The sequence below is a fragment of the Protopterus annectens genome, chromosome 6.part0, assembly GCF_019279795.1.
Source record: "Protopterus annectens isolate FY-2018-M chromosome 6.part0, PAN1.0, whole genome shotgun sequence".
In the NCBI taxonomy this organism is placed as follows: Eukaryota; Metazoa; Chordata; order Ceratodontiformes; family Protopteridae; genus Protopterus; species Protopterus annectens.
The window spans coordinates 1,364,710,577-1,364,726,954 of record NC_056737.1 but is presented as its reverse complement, the minus strand read 5'-3'; the positions used below and the strand labels follow the sequence as shown (position 1 = coordinate 1,364,726,954).

The 16,378-nt window shown below is 36.4% G+C and overlaps 1 protein-coding gene across 1 annotated transcript in view; it reads left to right on the top strand.

The window, feature by feature from the left end:
- Nucleotides 1–16,378, top strand: part of ITGB5 (integrin subunit beta 5) — a 1,724,339-nt gene that overhangs the window by 1,063,397 nt on the left and 644,564 nt on the right. Inside the window, exon 10 of the mRNA XM_044074928.1 lies at nt 3,195–3,624. Within this exon, the coding sequence (XP_043930863.1) occupies nt 3,195–3,624 (430 nt within the window). The remainder of the gene's footprint in view (nt 1–3,194; nt 3,625–16,378) is intronic.

The window sequence follows — 16,378 nt, the reverse complement described above, 5'->3', positions numbered from 1 at the left end:
CTCTCAGTAAATCTGTGATGGATGTCATTTTGGAAGCCAGAAGGCCTACTACTAGAAAATCTTATGCTGATAAATGGAAGAGATTCTGTACTTGGAACCAAGTACAAGGAATGGACACAGCAAAACCAAATATCGTCAGATTTTACAATACTTGACTGAGATGCTTGACAAGGGCCTATCTTTTTCTTCAATAAAAATTCATGCCTCTGCCATCTCGGCTTATTACAATACGGAGCCTCCCATCTTTTGTCATCCTCTGCTAAAACAGTATCTTAGAGGGGCCAAAAATTTAAGGCCTCCCAGAAGATCACCAACTCCTGCATGGGACCTCAACTTTGTGCTTGAAAAACTCACCCTGCCTCCTTTTGAACCAACAGCTACTGTGGATATAATGTTTTTATCTTGGAAAACAGCTTTCCTTTTGGCAATCACTTCAGCAAGAATGGTTTCAGAACTACAAGCCCTCATGGCTGTGGAGCCTTTTATTACATTTTACCCAGACAGGGTGTCCCTCAGGACCAATCATTCTTTTATGCCTAAGGTAGTATCCAGTGTGGCTCTCCTCACCAAACTATTCATCTGCCAACATTTTACCCAAATCCACATAACAAGGGGGAGCGGATTCTGCATTAATTGGACATACACAGACAACTAAGATTCTACTTAAACAGGACAAAATCTCTAAGAAAGTCTGAGCAACTACTGGTGGCATTTGCTGCAGGATCAGAGGGGAAGACTATATCAAAGCAGACTATTTCTGTGTAGATAAGCCACTGTATTTGTTTCTGCTACTTGCATCATGGTAAACCGTTGCCCAAGGGAATCAGGTCACATTCCACCAGGGCTGCCTCTACCTCAGCAGCCTTTCTCAGAGGAGTTCCAACCAAAGACATTGTAGAAGCTGCTACTTGGAGCTCTGTTCATACTTTTACAAAGCATTATCATTTGCCTCTCTTCTCTAAGTCCAGGGCAGGCTTTGCCACTGCAGTTCTGCAGGGCATTATAGCCACTCCTAATGCTATTTAATTCTATCCTCCCATCCATAGCTTTGGGATTTTACCCAAATGTAATGACTGCAACAGTGAAATACGAAGAACATAGTACAGTTGTGTACACTTGCCATAAATGTAGATGTTTGAGTGTATTTACTGTTGCAGTCCGGGTTACCCACCCAACATCCCCCCTTTTTTCTAGAACTTCTCTTTCCTTCACTATATTCTAAAGCCTTTGTGGTGTATTTGCTTTTAGATGAAGGTAAAGTTTATGTTGCTAAAAGTGCATGCACATATATTTTGATGTTTATTTATTTATATATATATATATATATATATATATATATATATATATATATATTTTTTTTTTTTTTTTTTTTTGCTCCCCATTTGAGGGGGGCGCCTGACATCTGGGGCAAGAAAAACTGAATAAAATGGCGTCGGCTACATGTTTTATACCCCTGACGACCTGACGTCATGGAAGTGGAGACAGCAACCGACACAGGACCCAAGACTTTGATATTCAGGCCGACTGAGGGCAACCTGCCAGCAGATTACCCATATGTAATGACTGCAACAGTGAATACACTTGAACATCTACATTTATGGTAAGTGTACACAACTGTACTTTCCTGCCCTTGTAAATCATGAGTCCTTACAGTCAGTCAGTAATGCTAGACATTACAGTTTCGTTCTTTTTAGTCTATTAATGTGCATATATTAACTAGTTAAGAAGTCCAAGTAATAATTTCATTACATTCTTCCTAGGCATCTAGTGTTCCTCCTGGCATAGTATTGATGCCTCCCCCTACATTTCCACACTCCTGATGTCCCTCTTACAGGTTCCTTTTTCTTCTTAATTCATGGACGGTTGCAATCATTGAATCATGCCAAACAATAGTTTACTATTTTTACAATGTAAAATAAACTTGGCTGTATTAACTGATTAGTTAGTGTAGTGAATTAATGCTAGTATTTCCTGTTTCAAGGGTGCAGAGTTCAAAACCTTTTCCCTCTTTTACTTTTCTCAAGTGTTTTCTAAAAAGAAACATGTAATGTTTTCAAGTGAACCTGTTGTCTAGTGATAGTGCAGAGGACTAATGTATCCTCTTTACACAGTCTGCAGTTACAGAGTTGGAATCTTTGTTTTTTAGTACCTTTAAGGTACATTATGCAGAATATCCCTGGTATTATTGTTTCACCTCCTCTCAAGTGCTGCAGGATTTGCTGTTTTAGTCTAGGAGAATGTGGAGGAGTGACACCCCACCACCACCACCCAATCAGTCTCACAGGCTTATAAAACCCATGTACTGTCTGACACACACACACACACACACACACACACACACACACACACACACACACACACACACACACACACACACACACACACCCTTCCTATCCCCTAACTCCCCCTACTGCAACCTCCCAAGCAGACAGACATTCATACATGTGGCCCCACACATCATGCGTACTTACATCTGAACAAGAACTGTCTGATAAACTCCATTTCAGTTACCTCTGCTATGATGGGTGAACATAATCTTTTGGCCATGTTCATTAACTCGAGCAGTTGTATTTCTTCACACAGTTAGACGATTCAGTGCCTTAGCATAAGCATTTCTGGAGCGGGAGAGCACATGCCTAATTAGCATATGCTTCTCCCTCATTAGCATTTGCTTGGCCAAAGAGACATGTACATTTCGCTGTAACCTTTCTGAATCAGCCTCAATGTCTTATGCTTTGTTTTTGTTGTGATTATTCTCTTCTTTAACTCAGGCATGATGTATTTTGTTCTGTAAATTGCTTAATTTTATTGTAATTACACAATACATTCATAATATATATGATGCTGTTCTGTAATGTGACATGAAACATGTAGAGATTAGCCTGTGTTCAGTTATTAGTGTCCTATTGTTTTTCTGTTTATTTTACAGCACTCTTTGTGCTTTTCGTTGGTCTGTACTTTTCTTTCCAATTATTTCTGTTTGACTTTTGAGTGTTCACTATGCATTCAGGAAAAAGTTGACATTTACTTAAATATGATTCCAATATAAATATATGCACATGAATAAAAACTGTATCCTAGTCACCAGTGCTCTGAGAATCTTTAAAGTAATAGACTGTTGCAGGGTAATGATTTGTTAAATTAATTGATGTAGGTTTCATGAAAGTGTCTGATTTGTCAACTTTTATTACTAGGTCTCTTTTGATTTGTCTGTGGAAGCAAGCAGCTGCCCAGTTCAAGACACCAGGCACAGTTTTGTCATAAAACCTGTTGGATTCCGGGACTCATTGGAAGTATCAGTGACATATGATTGCACCTGCAGATGTTCAAGGAATATTGAGACTGTCAGTAGGAAGTGCAATGATTTGGGGAATTACTCATGTGGAATATGTGATTGCATCCCTGGGTTTCTGGGAACAAAATGTGAATGCCAGGTGGGGGAAGAAGGTAACACATACCAAAACATGTGCCGTGAAACAGAAGGCAAATCGATTTGCAGTGGAAGAGGAGAGTGCAGCTGTAATCAGTGTATTTGTTACGAAAGTGAGTTTGGAAAAATATATGGGCCATTTTGTGAGTGTGACGACTTCTCATGTGCTCGACACAAGGGCATCCTTTGCTCAGGTAAGTTTTATCTTACTGTTTTTAATTTTTATGATTTTCACTCGGCTCATAGCCTATCAAAATGTTAAATACGATCAATGACAGAATCTGCTTTTGTTTTTGGACAGTTACGTGGAATGAAAAAGATGGTGTCTGTCAAGATTATTACTCTGAATATTAATATTTTAAGGCTGTGATGACGAAGTGAACATTATCATCATATTTTTCAACTGACTAGATTTTTGCAGAAGGCCCAGACTTTTGCCTCATACTTTTTGGTCTGTTATTCATAAAATTGATGGTTTTCTGACAAATCATTGAGGACTGAAATCATTAAACAATGACATGCATTTGAGTTTCAGACTTCATATCCTTCAGAAAATACATGCTAACAGAGAACCTGTTGTTCTGCATTTATAAGAGTAATAACTAAAATATGTCCCTGATTAGGGTCTTTGTTCCTCCCATTATTATTGGTTTTGCCCAGATGTTTTGTGCTTAAGAGATACAGAGGTCTGTTTGTCATATGAGGCAAAATGTCTCAGGAATATATTTAAACATTTTGTTATCTAAGAGCTACTGTTTTCTTCCTGGGCTTGTTCTATAACTTCGTAAGCTGGTATAATTGTTGTTGTATACTATATAAATGGGAATTTTATAGGTGGCCATATTGCATGTTACATTTAGAAGAAAAAAAATGGTTAAAAGTGATATATTGCAAAAAGTGTAAATATCCCATTAAATTATTGACGGCCAGGTGTCATTGTTAAAGTTGTGATGTTTTATCTAAGCCTTGTTCAACCAGTGGGCTACTCAATGAGATTATCACTCAGGCAGGACTCATATAATGACAGATAGTTTTAGCAGCCTTATTGTAATTCTCATGATTGGATATAGTGCAGGACTAGCTGTAACATTTACTTTGTTGCTTAGACTTCCTCTGACTGATCATACTATGGACTTCCACTTTTGGTTGGGTGGATGGGAGGGCAGTCCATAGCATAGGGTAGATGATTAAGGAAGGCACTGGACAAGCAGCTGCAGTGAGCACGAGAAAATAAGTTTGCTTTCAGTATTGTATTGTAATTGTTAGTTGTGTTGTAAATGACTTGTGTTATTTTTGTCAGAAGTAATTTTAAAGAAATACAGTGCATGCAGCAATTTTAAACACTCACACACATTTCCAGATCTTCTTCCTTCATAATTTATATTGCAAACATGACTGCCAAATCCATGTGTGTGTGCGACATGTGTAGCTATGTCAAAAAGTACAAGTGTCAAGATAAAAGTTTGCATAATGCAAAGAGCATCCTCTTGCTTCTGATTGTATTCTTAAAGTCACCGCTGTTCAGATTTTAGCATTTTCAATGTTCTTACAAATCTGCTTTTACAGCATGTTGAGCAGTGACGAAGCAGCCTTACATATGTGACATTTTGATCCTTTTAACACTGAACTGTTTGCTTGGGGTGAGACAGGTCTGTGTGTCATAGTAAATCAAAGAAACTTAGCAGGTAAGTTAAGTTAGAATAAATTATTGTAGCTACAACAGCCGCTTCTTTGTGACAACATTTTCATTGTACTTACGGAAACTCAGAAGTCTGAAAGGACTTAAGCGGTTGTAACTTGAGTATTTACAACATTTTAACCAGTATCCTATGGCATCATTTGCATTTATCTTTAAGAGATTTATTGTTATCTGTCTTTCATGTATGAGTATATTACGACCAATTTTGGATTTAGCACACTGGCTGAAATCCTCCTAAAGTTTATACTTCATTTCTTGTATAAGACGTAGTGTTATATCCCTGATGTGTAGTTTTTAGATTGTAATGTACATCATATTATCAGGTCTTAATCTCAGCATATGGCAGGAATTGGTTTAGGATAGAAATCTGTTGAACTTTAAGATACTGTATGATTCTGAATGATTGGACATGATTTCTAAATATTTTAGGTGTGTGCATATTAAACGTATGAGAGGAATGACAGGTCTGAGAATTACCTTTGGTCAGTAAGAACATTACAAAATTACCCATAGTATCACTGGAGAAACCATTTAATTCTTAGTTTACATGTACATGACAAAGGTCATTCCTAGCTGTACATACTTGATATTGGTGTGAACTAGTGCTTAACATTCTAATGGGTAATGCTTTTCTGTCAGATTTTGGCTTAGACCAAATCATGTGTTCAGTACCACTACTCATGTACAGACAAGTTAACATAGATTTTAGACATTCAGTACAGTGCCAGTGTACCTTGTGTGACATCTTAGTTGTATGATAAAAGCAGAAGTGTTGCTAGTCACATGGATCAGCTTTTTGATGTGGCAGTGATTCATGCCATGTCCAGCTAAGAAACTGTATCACTGCTAACGTTGATAGGCCATAGATCTTTACAGCTGTAGAGTTAATTCAGAAAAAAATGTGCAAAACAACTTGACAGTCTTAGTTACTGCAACAATAACTCTTCTTTGGATATAGAAAGTGCAAGACTTACCCACACCTAGTGTAGTTTAACCTCAAGGACTGAAGCATAATTAATCAAACAAAGCTAAAGCCAGATGTGGATAAATATAACCTGCTGCTATTATATAAGATAACTTAGAAAAGTTCTTAGCTTTTAAAATAACGTCATTATATAAACATACAGTTTATGCCTCCATCTCTTTCACTCAGTGATGTGTTGTACGAGTTGGTCATGTATATGTTGAGTCATGCTTGATGAGTTCAGTGATTAAACAATGATTTTTTTTATTGCCTAAACAGGAGTCAGGAGAGCACGTACATCCAATTGGTTATCACAGGATGCCTACCAACTCCTGACATCTTGTTGATAGTTTAAAACACTATTCCAAGCATTTTGCCATAGTGTTTTAGTTTTTTTTTAATTTTCTGTACTTTTTGAGAATGTATTTGTTTGTGCTTCATTGCCTCATTGGATGTGTCTCATTTTTCCCTTAGGAGAATGTGGCAGTTGTACTTTTATATTTAGTCAATACAGCTGCAAGGATTTGTATTCTTTTTCCTTGGCTGTGAGATATGACGTTTTCCTGTGAACAGTGATCAATTTACAGTGGACATAATAACTGGTCAGTTCAATCACTGTGTTTGTTTTTGTCTAATAATGTAAAGCTTACATTGCATAGCATGTGTCAATATATAAACATAAACTTGATCACTGTAGTTAAAAACCTCCTGCAGAATTCACTCTGCCAGAAGTATTGCTTCTCTATCCAGTGTTGGTACCTATATGACAACAACACCATGGTCTAAACCCACAGAACCACAGAAATCGATGCCTGCTTGACAACCATCCATGTTTTCAAGCCTAAAACATTAAACTTACAGTTAAAAACATTATCTACTATCTATAGTGGTGTACATCTAAGTAATCAATCAAAATAGAAAAGCTCAGTTTTGTTTACTAGATGAGATCAAGCAGATTTAAATTGTTATATCATATGCATTTGTTATACAAAGAACAAGATAATATTCATTAAACTATTTGTTAATTAGATAAAAAATCTCAACTAGATTTTGAATAATTATCTACAATTCAGGCTGCCTTACTGTGACAACTATCTACACTATTCATAATGCATCCTCCATACATTTATTTTTCCATTTCTTTCACTTAGTGATATCATTTAACAACTACAATGCTAGAAGTAATATTTATCTTGTCATTTCCATAATTTAGAAGATGTCAGTTAACATGTTTATCTAATAGTGCAGAAAGAATTAACCAGAATTTAAATTGGAGTTTTTGAGAATTTAGCATTTTTGTTTTTCATGTCAAGTTTCATCAAATTGTTAAATTCTGTAACCAGTAGAGAGGTATATTTCATTTACTTTCTTGCAGTTATTCTACTTGCAAGAATCCTCATACCTCATAGGAGAGAATTGTGATAATGATATTCAGAGAACAATTGTATCTGTCCAAAGTACCTGACAGAGTAATCAAATGTTTTTCCCATAATCAGCTATTACATTGCATTTATGGAAATGCATGGTTGTGACAGCCTCGCGTTTCTTGTTCACATCTCAAACAGTGTTTTCCATTGCATTTTTACTCTGTATGTTGTGTAGCACACTTTTTGAATGAATTTCCAATTACAAGTTTTCCAGAAATGAGAAATATATTTAGCTACTGAACTTTTACTTACAATATATTTTTTGTTTAAAATTTGAAATCCTTCATTCTTAAATACTAAGCTCTAAAATGTACCTCAAATGCTCTCTCTGTAGTAGTCTGATTGTAATATACTATGTTAATTATATGTTCCAAAGTTTCAAGATAATGAAATCATTTCCGTTAAAGCACATGCTTTTTGTTCTAAGTTTTTATACTTTAAATATGTAATCATTCTTTCGCCTCTAGAAAAAAATCCTTTACATTATTTCCAGAAAATGTATTTGTGTCCACTAAACAATTAAACCATACTTAATCTTTTTATTTTTTATTTTGTTTGTACACATTAGGAAACATGTTACACAAAAAGAGGACTACTGTAGTCAGCCATTAAATACACACATTTATGGAAGAGGTTTTTATTTTAATATTTCAATATATTGTTTATATTTATATGTTGAGAATTAAAAGGAGAGTATATATTAAACTGAAAATAATTTATCACTAACCCTGGTTTGTTATTAATTATTTATAAAAGTTGTTCTATCATTTTTTTATCATTATGTAGTCATATTTAGGCCTTTCTAATTAGCTTTATATTGTTTATAAACCTATTGTATTATAACTTTAACATTTACTATAAATTTAGAGATAGCCAGTTCTGGAAAGTATATTCTTTCTTTTTTACCAACATCTAATATGATTCCGTTATGCTATTTTTGGTGTAATTGATGCCATGAAAGACAGACACTAGCATTTTTATCTATTACAAATTTGTTGTTAAGTAGTTGCCAACACTATTTGAATAAAATATGAGATCTTGGATAATATAATTTTTATTAAACTTTATTCTGACCTCCAATGTAAAGAATATTTTATTCCATTTTGTTAAAGTTGTTGACAATATCACCTTTATGTTTTGTATGATTGTAAATAACTTGAATCATTCCAGCATCTTGAATGAATTTAGTATATTATAGTTACAGAGGCATAGTTTAAAAGCAATGAAAGTGCATCTTCTACTCCCAAAATGATTGCATATCATATCTTTAGACCTACTAACATTTGTATGGGTGCATCAGTATTTGTTAAGGATATCATCACCTCACAATAGATTTCATAGGACACCAAATTTAAACTTCTAGATGTCCAAACATCCCTAACAAGACTAATTACCATTCATAGCCAGTTACAGAACCCTGTTTTATTTCCTCATCTGAGCATGATAGCCATCTTAACATGTTAGCTGAAATCAACATTAAACTTGACCACTTTCTGCTGAGGGATTTCAACTAATAAACTTCCTGACCGACACTGCCAGTGGTCTGAATGTCCAGTGATTCCTAGCTATAAATGCTAATTCCTTTTTACATCCTTGTACTCTTGAGTTTGTCCTTACAAATATGACCACTTTTTGCACATCTTCTTATGTATCATTGCTCCTTGTTAAAGCAGACCTTAAATCAGGGATGTTTTCTTTTAAAACTGGCGGTACTTCTACTGCAAATACTTGTTTTGGGACTTCTCAAAAGCAAACCTTCTTCATTTACTTGATGACCTAAATAAATTCTGTAATCCTTCAACAATGTATCACATTACTAAAGCTGCTGCCTATGCCTCTGACTTCTACTTCCAGTTAAATAATTATTTTGATAAGGAAGTTGCTATCCACATGAAATATAATGAGAATTTTAAAAACAAACCTCTGTGGTAGAATACCTGTATAAATAAATTATATAACAAGATAAGTAAATTACTTAATGCTAATAAGAGGTTTCATTCTGTCTACCTTAAGAGCACATTTAAGCAAACTAATAAAGAGGTTAAGGGAATCATTAAGAAGTGCAAAGTTGAGTATGAACTTAAAATAGTCATTAAAACCAAAATTCTCAGAAAGTTAAGAACTAGTACTCATCAATGTTCAGAGCTAGTCCACAATAATACTGCCCACTCTGACCTATAGTGGAATAGCTAATATCTTAGCTTACAAATTCTATGCATATTTTACTCCTTCCACAGTTATAGCTCTTCCAGTCCTACATGCTGGCCCTAATTACTATGGAAAAAGTATTTTCAGCCCTCTTAAAGGCACACCTAATCCACGGGTCCTGATAGTACAGAAATTTGCCTCATTATCAGTATCAAATTTTGGCTATCTGATCTCTGACTTAACCTCTTTAGTCTAAGTGTCTCCACTAGTTATATTCCTGAAGTCTGAAAGACAGGGGTGGCCCAGTTATTGACTGTGGTAAGGATAGACCAGTTAGACTCACTAGCCTAATATATAAAGTTATGAAACATATTATCTCGGACATCACTAATCTAGACATTGAAAATCACTTAACCCTAGGCACTCATCAGTTCAGATTTATCAAAGGAAAGTCCTACCTCTTTAAACTCAATTTCTTTGAAAAAATCACTAAAGCAGTGGGTAATGGTTAAATAGTATAAGCAGGATTTCTGGACCAGGCCAAGGCCTTTGACACTATTCCCCATGATGGCATTATAAGCAGACTTGTAAATGTGCATATAAGTCTTTATGCTCTGTAATGGGTGGCTGAATGGCTGTCTAACCTGTGTGGAGAGGGTTGTAGGTGTCACTTATAAAAACAAAAATGTTACCAGTACTGTCCTACAGTGCTCACTGTTGAGCCTTCTGTCTGGCATTTGTTTGCCAGATCTTCAGGCCATCATTCCATGGCTGTGGTTATTTAAGTTTGCAGATGACTGTAAATTGGGTGGTGGTGGTTGATCTTCCTCTGAATAGATTAGACCATGTTAACTAGTGGTGCACGGGCAGTAGTCTCAAATTAAATGTGAAAAAATATGTAGCATAGTCATTATAAACAAATATTTTCACCTACCATTTAGCTGACATACACCCTTCTAGTCAGATACTTATTGGTTAACAAGTCATGGGCATTCAGAATCGCCAGTTAGCTGAAACATCTGATGTTCATAAGGATCATTTGCATATATCCCACGAGCTTCTGATACAAGAGGTTTGGGAGGTCACTCATTGGAAGTTCAAGCTTTTCTGGAGTTTTCATTTTGTTTTTACTGCTTGAGGAGCAAGAAAACAGTTGAATATGGGTTATTGGGTGAGCTTAAAACACCCAGAAGACTGTGTGCCTAGAACTTTCCTATGACTTCATCTTCATGAACACAGGTTTGGTTTTACAATAACTGCTACGTAGTTTAAGTGGCTATTGTTCCAGTTGTAGTATTGCTTACATATTGAAGCATATTCTTATTTTGATCTAAAGTAATAATTTTGATACTGTTCAGTCTAAGCCCAGACATCATGTCAACATTTTAATAAGTTGTAACTTTTGTACTGATGTAATTCTATCAGTTAAAGTTAATCAAAAGATCTCTCTAAACGAGATTATTTTTGAGCCATATCTACCATTTATTTTATTTATTTTTTATTTTCGAATATTGCTTATTAATGTTTCTAAAAGTTCCATGGCTAACACAAACAGTAGGGGAGTTAATGGGTCAGTTCTATTTAGTGACCTTTATAATATCACACTGCCTGTTATAGGAGAGTGTCAGTTTTAATGTTTGTTTTATTATTTGTATATAAGGCTTTAAGTATATTTTATATTAGCCATGACTTCAAACAAAAGTAAACCTCTACTACAGACCTTATAAAATAAAATAAGTAATTTCATTACAAGTTCCCCTCAGAATGAACACCACTGCCTTACGTTACCCACAGCAAAATGGCTCCCAGTACAAGCCAGATTCAACTTCTTATTTGGTTCTCTGCTTTTCAAACTATAACATCAAGACCTTCCCCCTCTGACATTGAATCTTATTGAAGCTAGCCCAGTCTATAGCCAAAAGAGCCATTCTGCAGGTGGGCCTTCGCTAAAACCCTGCCATAACACACTGTATGGTACAGATCATAGCTTGTCTTTTCTTGCCCCTTAACTGTGACACTCTCTCCATTATGACCTTACCTGCCACACAGGCTACCCCAAGTACAGATCAGAATTCAAACAGTTCCTGATTGATCAAGCAGATGCAAATGTCAGGCAGACGGGAACGTTACTTAAATAAAGGGTGGGTTTGACATAATGGTTAAGGTTTTAACCTCATAAGTAGAAGGTCCAGGGTTTGATTCTGACATTGGGTTATTGGCTAGGCTTAAAGTGGCCCTTCATGACAGTTAACTTAGTATTCTTCTCTAAACCTACGAAATGTAAATTTCCCCTCTGAGTTAAGACGTCTTTCTTTTTTGAGTAACACCATTAACGCCATCCTTTAAAACATTGGTTGTACCTGTCAATCTTCCCTGTACTTAATTTTCATATTTTCATTATTTAATTCTTGACTATGTATTATTAGTCACGTGTCTGTTCTCTTATGCTTCTATTAATATTTGTTGTACGTTAGTGGACCGGAGTTCCGCTGTGGCGACCCCTTACTGGGAAAAAGCCGAAAGACAAACAACGTTGTTTTTTGCTGTTACAATATTTTTCCTGTTATGTTTTTCTTGATATTTGCTTTGTTGTTATAATGTGATTTTAAGTGCTCTGAGCATGCAGTTGGTCATTCTGTGATTAGCTCTCTACTCCAGTAACCAGAATGTAAATAGGTAAATAAAAAATAAAAATAAGTATTGCTAAACATGACAAGAAAGTACTATGAAAAATAATAATTCCAATTCAATGTGTTCAAAGCCTTTTTCTATATCAAGGCTTATTCCAACCTTATAACTGCTAACCATTCTTTATAGTAATCTGCATTTTTCTAGTAAAGTTAACATTCTTTTGACATTGTCTTGTATGTGTCTGTTTGTAATAAATCCAGATTGGTCTTCATATATTAATGATGGCAAATACCATGTCTTTCTTTCAGCATGTCTAGTTACAAAGATCTTGTAGTCTCTTTAACAGTGATATCGATCTATGAGGTGAATACAATACAAGGCTCTTATCTTGTTTTAAAATGGGAGGTTGTTAATAAATATTGTCATAATGAATGTATTTGATTATTATTTTGCATATTGACAAAAAAACGTATTTGAAATTTGACCTACTCTTTATTTGAATTTGTTTAACCACATAGGTGGGCTAGTCCAAGATCCCTTTTAGCCACAGCCTGAACCAAAGCCAATGAATAACAGAGTGTGCTGAGAGGTTTACAGTCTTTAACTAAAGTAAAATGTACAGTGAAAGGTATATAACTATGGAGAATGAACAGTTTAATGCAACTTAGTGAGTCCAGGGTGTGGTATGCATTTCAATGTTAAAATTATCAATTTTGTAAAATCAGTGTTAGCATATTTACAAGCACAGCAACCGAACCCACACAACAATAGAACAACTGGAAGCACTTGGTTAAAAAAAGGAATAAAGCAGAGTGTATATACTACTTGGAAGCAAAGGATGATTATTGTCACACCAAAGAGGAAAGTGGGTTGCAAGATGGAAGGCTTTACTGGTGAAAGAAGAGTAGTATGTTTAGAGGTTTATTATAAATGCATATGTGTCTTGCCATCTCTTTGAATGAGATCAAACAATAAAAAGGTCACACAGTCAATCCCATTAGTAAAGAACTACAAGAAAAATCTAGCCAAGCTAGAATTTTTACTATGTGATTCCACAAAACCTTCTGTAACAGAGGACTTATTCAAATGACCAGGTGTTTCAGCTGTATGGCTTCTTGAATGCCCATGACTTTTTGTTAAGTCTATTTATGGACACATTCAGGCCACTAAAGCCAAACCCCACTAGATGTGGACATGCATGTTTTGGCCTTCTTATGACCTTGTCAGCACAGTATAAGCACAGCATATTTTGCAGACACCTTAGTGGTTATGAGCTGATTACAACAACCCTGTGTTTCTAAAGATTAGCCAAACAGATCACTTATGCTGTGCTGACAAGGTCATAAGAAGGCTGAAACATGCTCTGATGACATAAGATATTGCCAGCTTTGCCAGGAGGAGTAGGGCAGTGGATGTGTAATAGATGCCAGTATTGCTAACTGGAGTTTTGTAAAGAATTATATGTCATTTGTATATCAAATTGATTTGTACGGGTGCTTGTGTTGAAAATGTATTTGTAAAGTTGCTTGTGTTAAAAAAATGTACCAACAGTGGGTCCTGCTGGACAGAAAAAGAAGTATACCTATATATCAGGCTATATGGTAACTATTGAAAGGAATACATTGTAACAGAGGATACTAGAAGAGAAGATAAGAAGAAGTAAGTCTCAGTCCGGCAAACTTTGAAAAATAGTTTGAAATTAAATTACTTGGTATAAAAGCCATAAAGATTGTACCTCACAGGTATCAATGCATCCAGAGACAAATAGTCTGCACTTGGAAGCCTTATGTATTGTCTTTAGCAGTGAACTAATTGCTATTCTGGAAGGGTGGAGGTTTGAAATTGTTTTATGACTTCCAGAAGCTGCAACCGATCTTAGTAAAGCTCTAGGTGTGTAAAGCAACACATCTGTACTAAATTCTGGAAGTGTCTATTAAAGGAGGTAGTATGGGAACCAAATTCAGATGACCATTCTGTAATCCAGAGAAAAATGAAAAATTATGTTTTAATACTAGATGAGACTGAAGTCTCAGAGCAGTCTGTTTTTGTAACCTGACAAAGAAGGATCTCTTGCCCACTTCATCTTGCCTTGCTTTAGTATGTAACCAGGGAACAGAAATTCTTTAAATTAGTCAGGAAAATATAGTGAGATCAGTTAAGTACTGTTTTTCTGTCTCTGTGTGAATCTATTCATCTGTGTTATTTTCGTGTTATTTCTGGTATTTATTGTAAATAGATATTTGGTATTTTCATGTTCTATTATTATTTATCATTAAATGTATTTAAACTTCTCATTGTGGCTGGTCCTTTAGAGAATATTTTAACCTTTAAGACTACTTATATTTGATGACAATGTGGCCACTCCTGAGAGCCTTTCTGCATTGGTCAAACACAGTCATTTATATTAATATTAATTTCTCTCAGTATAATTGGGGACCCTTGTACAAGCCTTAGAGTGTCTGGTGGCAGTAACTACCGTATAGTCTGGGCAAAGGGTAGCAGAGTGAGTAAATCTGTGTGTGTGTGTGTGTGTGTGTGTGTGTGTCAGCTTCTTGGAGCAGGGCACAAAGCACTAGGTTCACAATGAAGGTGTTGGAGGACTTGGCCTGGATACTCAGCTGAGGCTTGAACTCTATTGCTATGCCAGTGGTGAGTATTGGGGGCCTGGAGATAGAGAGAGGGAAACCCAGACCCTGGATTGAGTGTGTTCCCTGTATTCTCTTAAGAGAATTTGTGCATGATGCAGAAAGCTGCATCTGGAAATACTGTGTGTATCTATCTTTGTTCCAAGTGAACGTCCCTCACTGGTGTCAGTGGTGAGGATTCAGACTCCTTGATTACTGGCCCAGAGGAGGGACATAACACATACATTCAGGCCACTAAAGCCAAACCCCACTAGCTGTGGACAGGCATCGTTAAATAGACTTAACAAAACTTTGTGGGCATTCAGAAGCCATATAGCTGAAACACCTGGTGTTCCTTAATAGTTTCATAGTTTGGTACTAGGCTATCTGCCCTGGTGCATTTATAAGCCTAGCCATAGTGATGTGGCTTTCGCCACCCCATGTAATGGTACAAAAGTGTACAGAATAGATTTAGAATACTTTGCCTCTGTCTAGTAGTGACACAGTGAAGACCCCCTTACAAAATAGAATTAGTTTACTGTGCCTCTGTCTAGTAGTGACACAGAGATGACCCCTGGGGTAAACCTACGATCTCCCATCCACTCGTCAAGATTTCTCTTGAAGAGAGTCAGTGAGGGGCTCTGAGTTATGAATCTGTCCCTCCAGCATGTCCTATTCATATTTGTGCTGAGGTTCAAATCTTTAGCTCTCGTGGTTCTGATGGATTTGGATTTTTTGAGGTGGAGCATGTCCATCAATTCCTGATTGGACATGGCCTTGTACGTCAGGCACAGATCACCTCTGAGTAGGCGATATGCTACTGAATAGAGTTGGAGTTTCTTTAGTCTGGCAGCATTTGACATATGTTGGAGACCCTTGATCCTCTTGGTGAGGTACTTTTGGGGTCTCTCTAGCTGTTGCAAGTGCCGAGTGAGGTACATACCAAATGGGGCATTGTACTCAATCATGGGCCTGATAAGGGAGGAGTACAGGGGCACAATGACCTCCTTTGATCTGGATGTGAATCCCTTCATGTTAAGGTGGGCAAGGTAGAAAGTCTTTCTAACCACTTTGCCAACGTGGGTGTCAAATGAGAGGTCACTATCGACTTGGGTCCCCAGGTCTCTGATTACTTTTTCCATACTCAGTGGGTTACCGCCTATGTGATAATTTGTGGGCACTTTGTTTTTCCCAAAGGGGATGACTATACATTTTTTGGCATTTAGTTTAAGGCCATGACTCCAGCACCAGTTGTCCATTTCAGTGAGGCCTTTCTGTAGGATGTATGCGTCAGCTGGTGTATTGACTATGGCGCCTAGTTTGCAGTCATCTGCGAACTTTGTCAGCCACAACCCTCCCATGTTTGCTTTCACATCTGAGAAATAAATGCCGAACAAGAGGAGTCCCAGGACAGAGCCCTGTGGGACACCACTTGTCACTGGCTTTGAGTCTGAC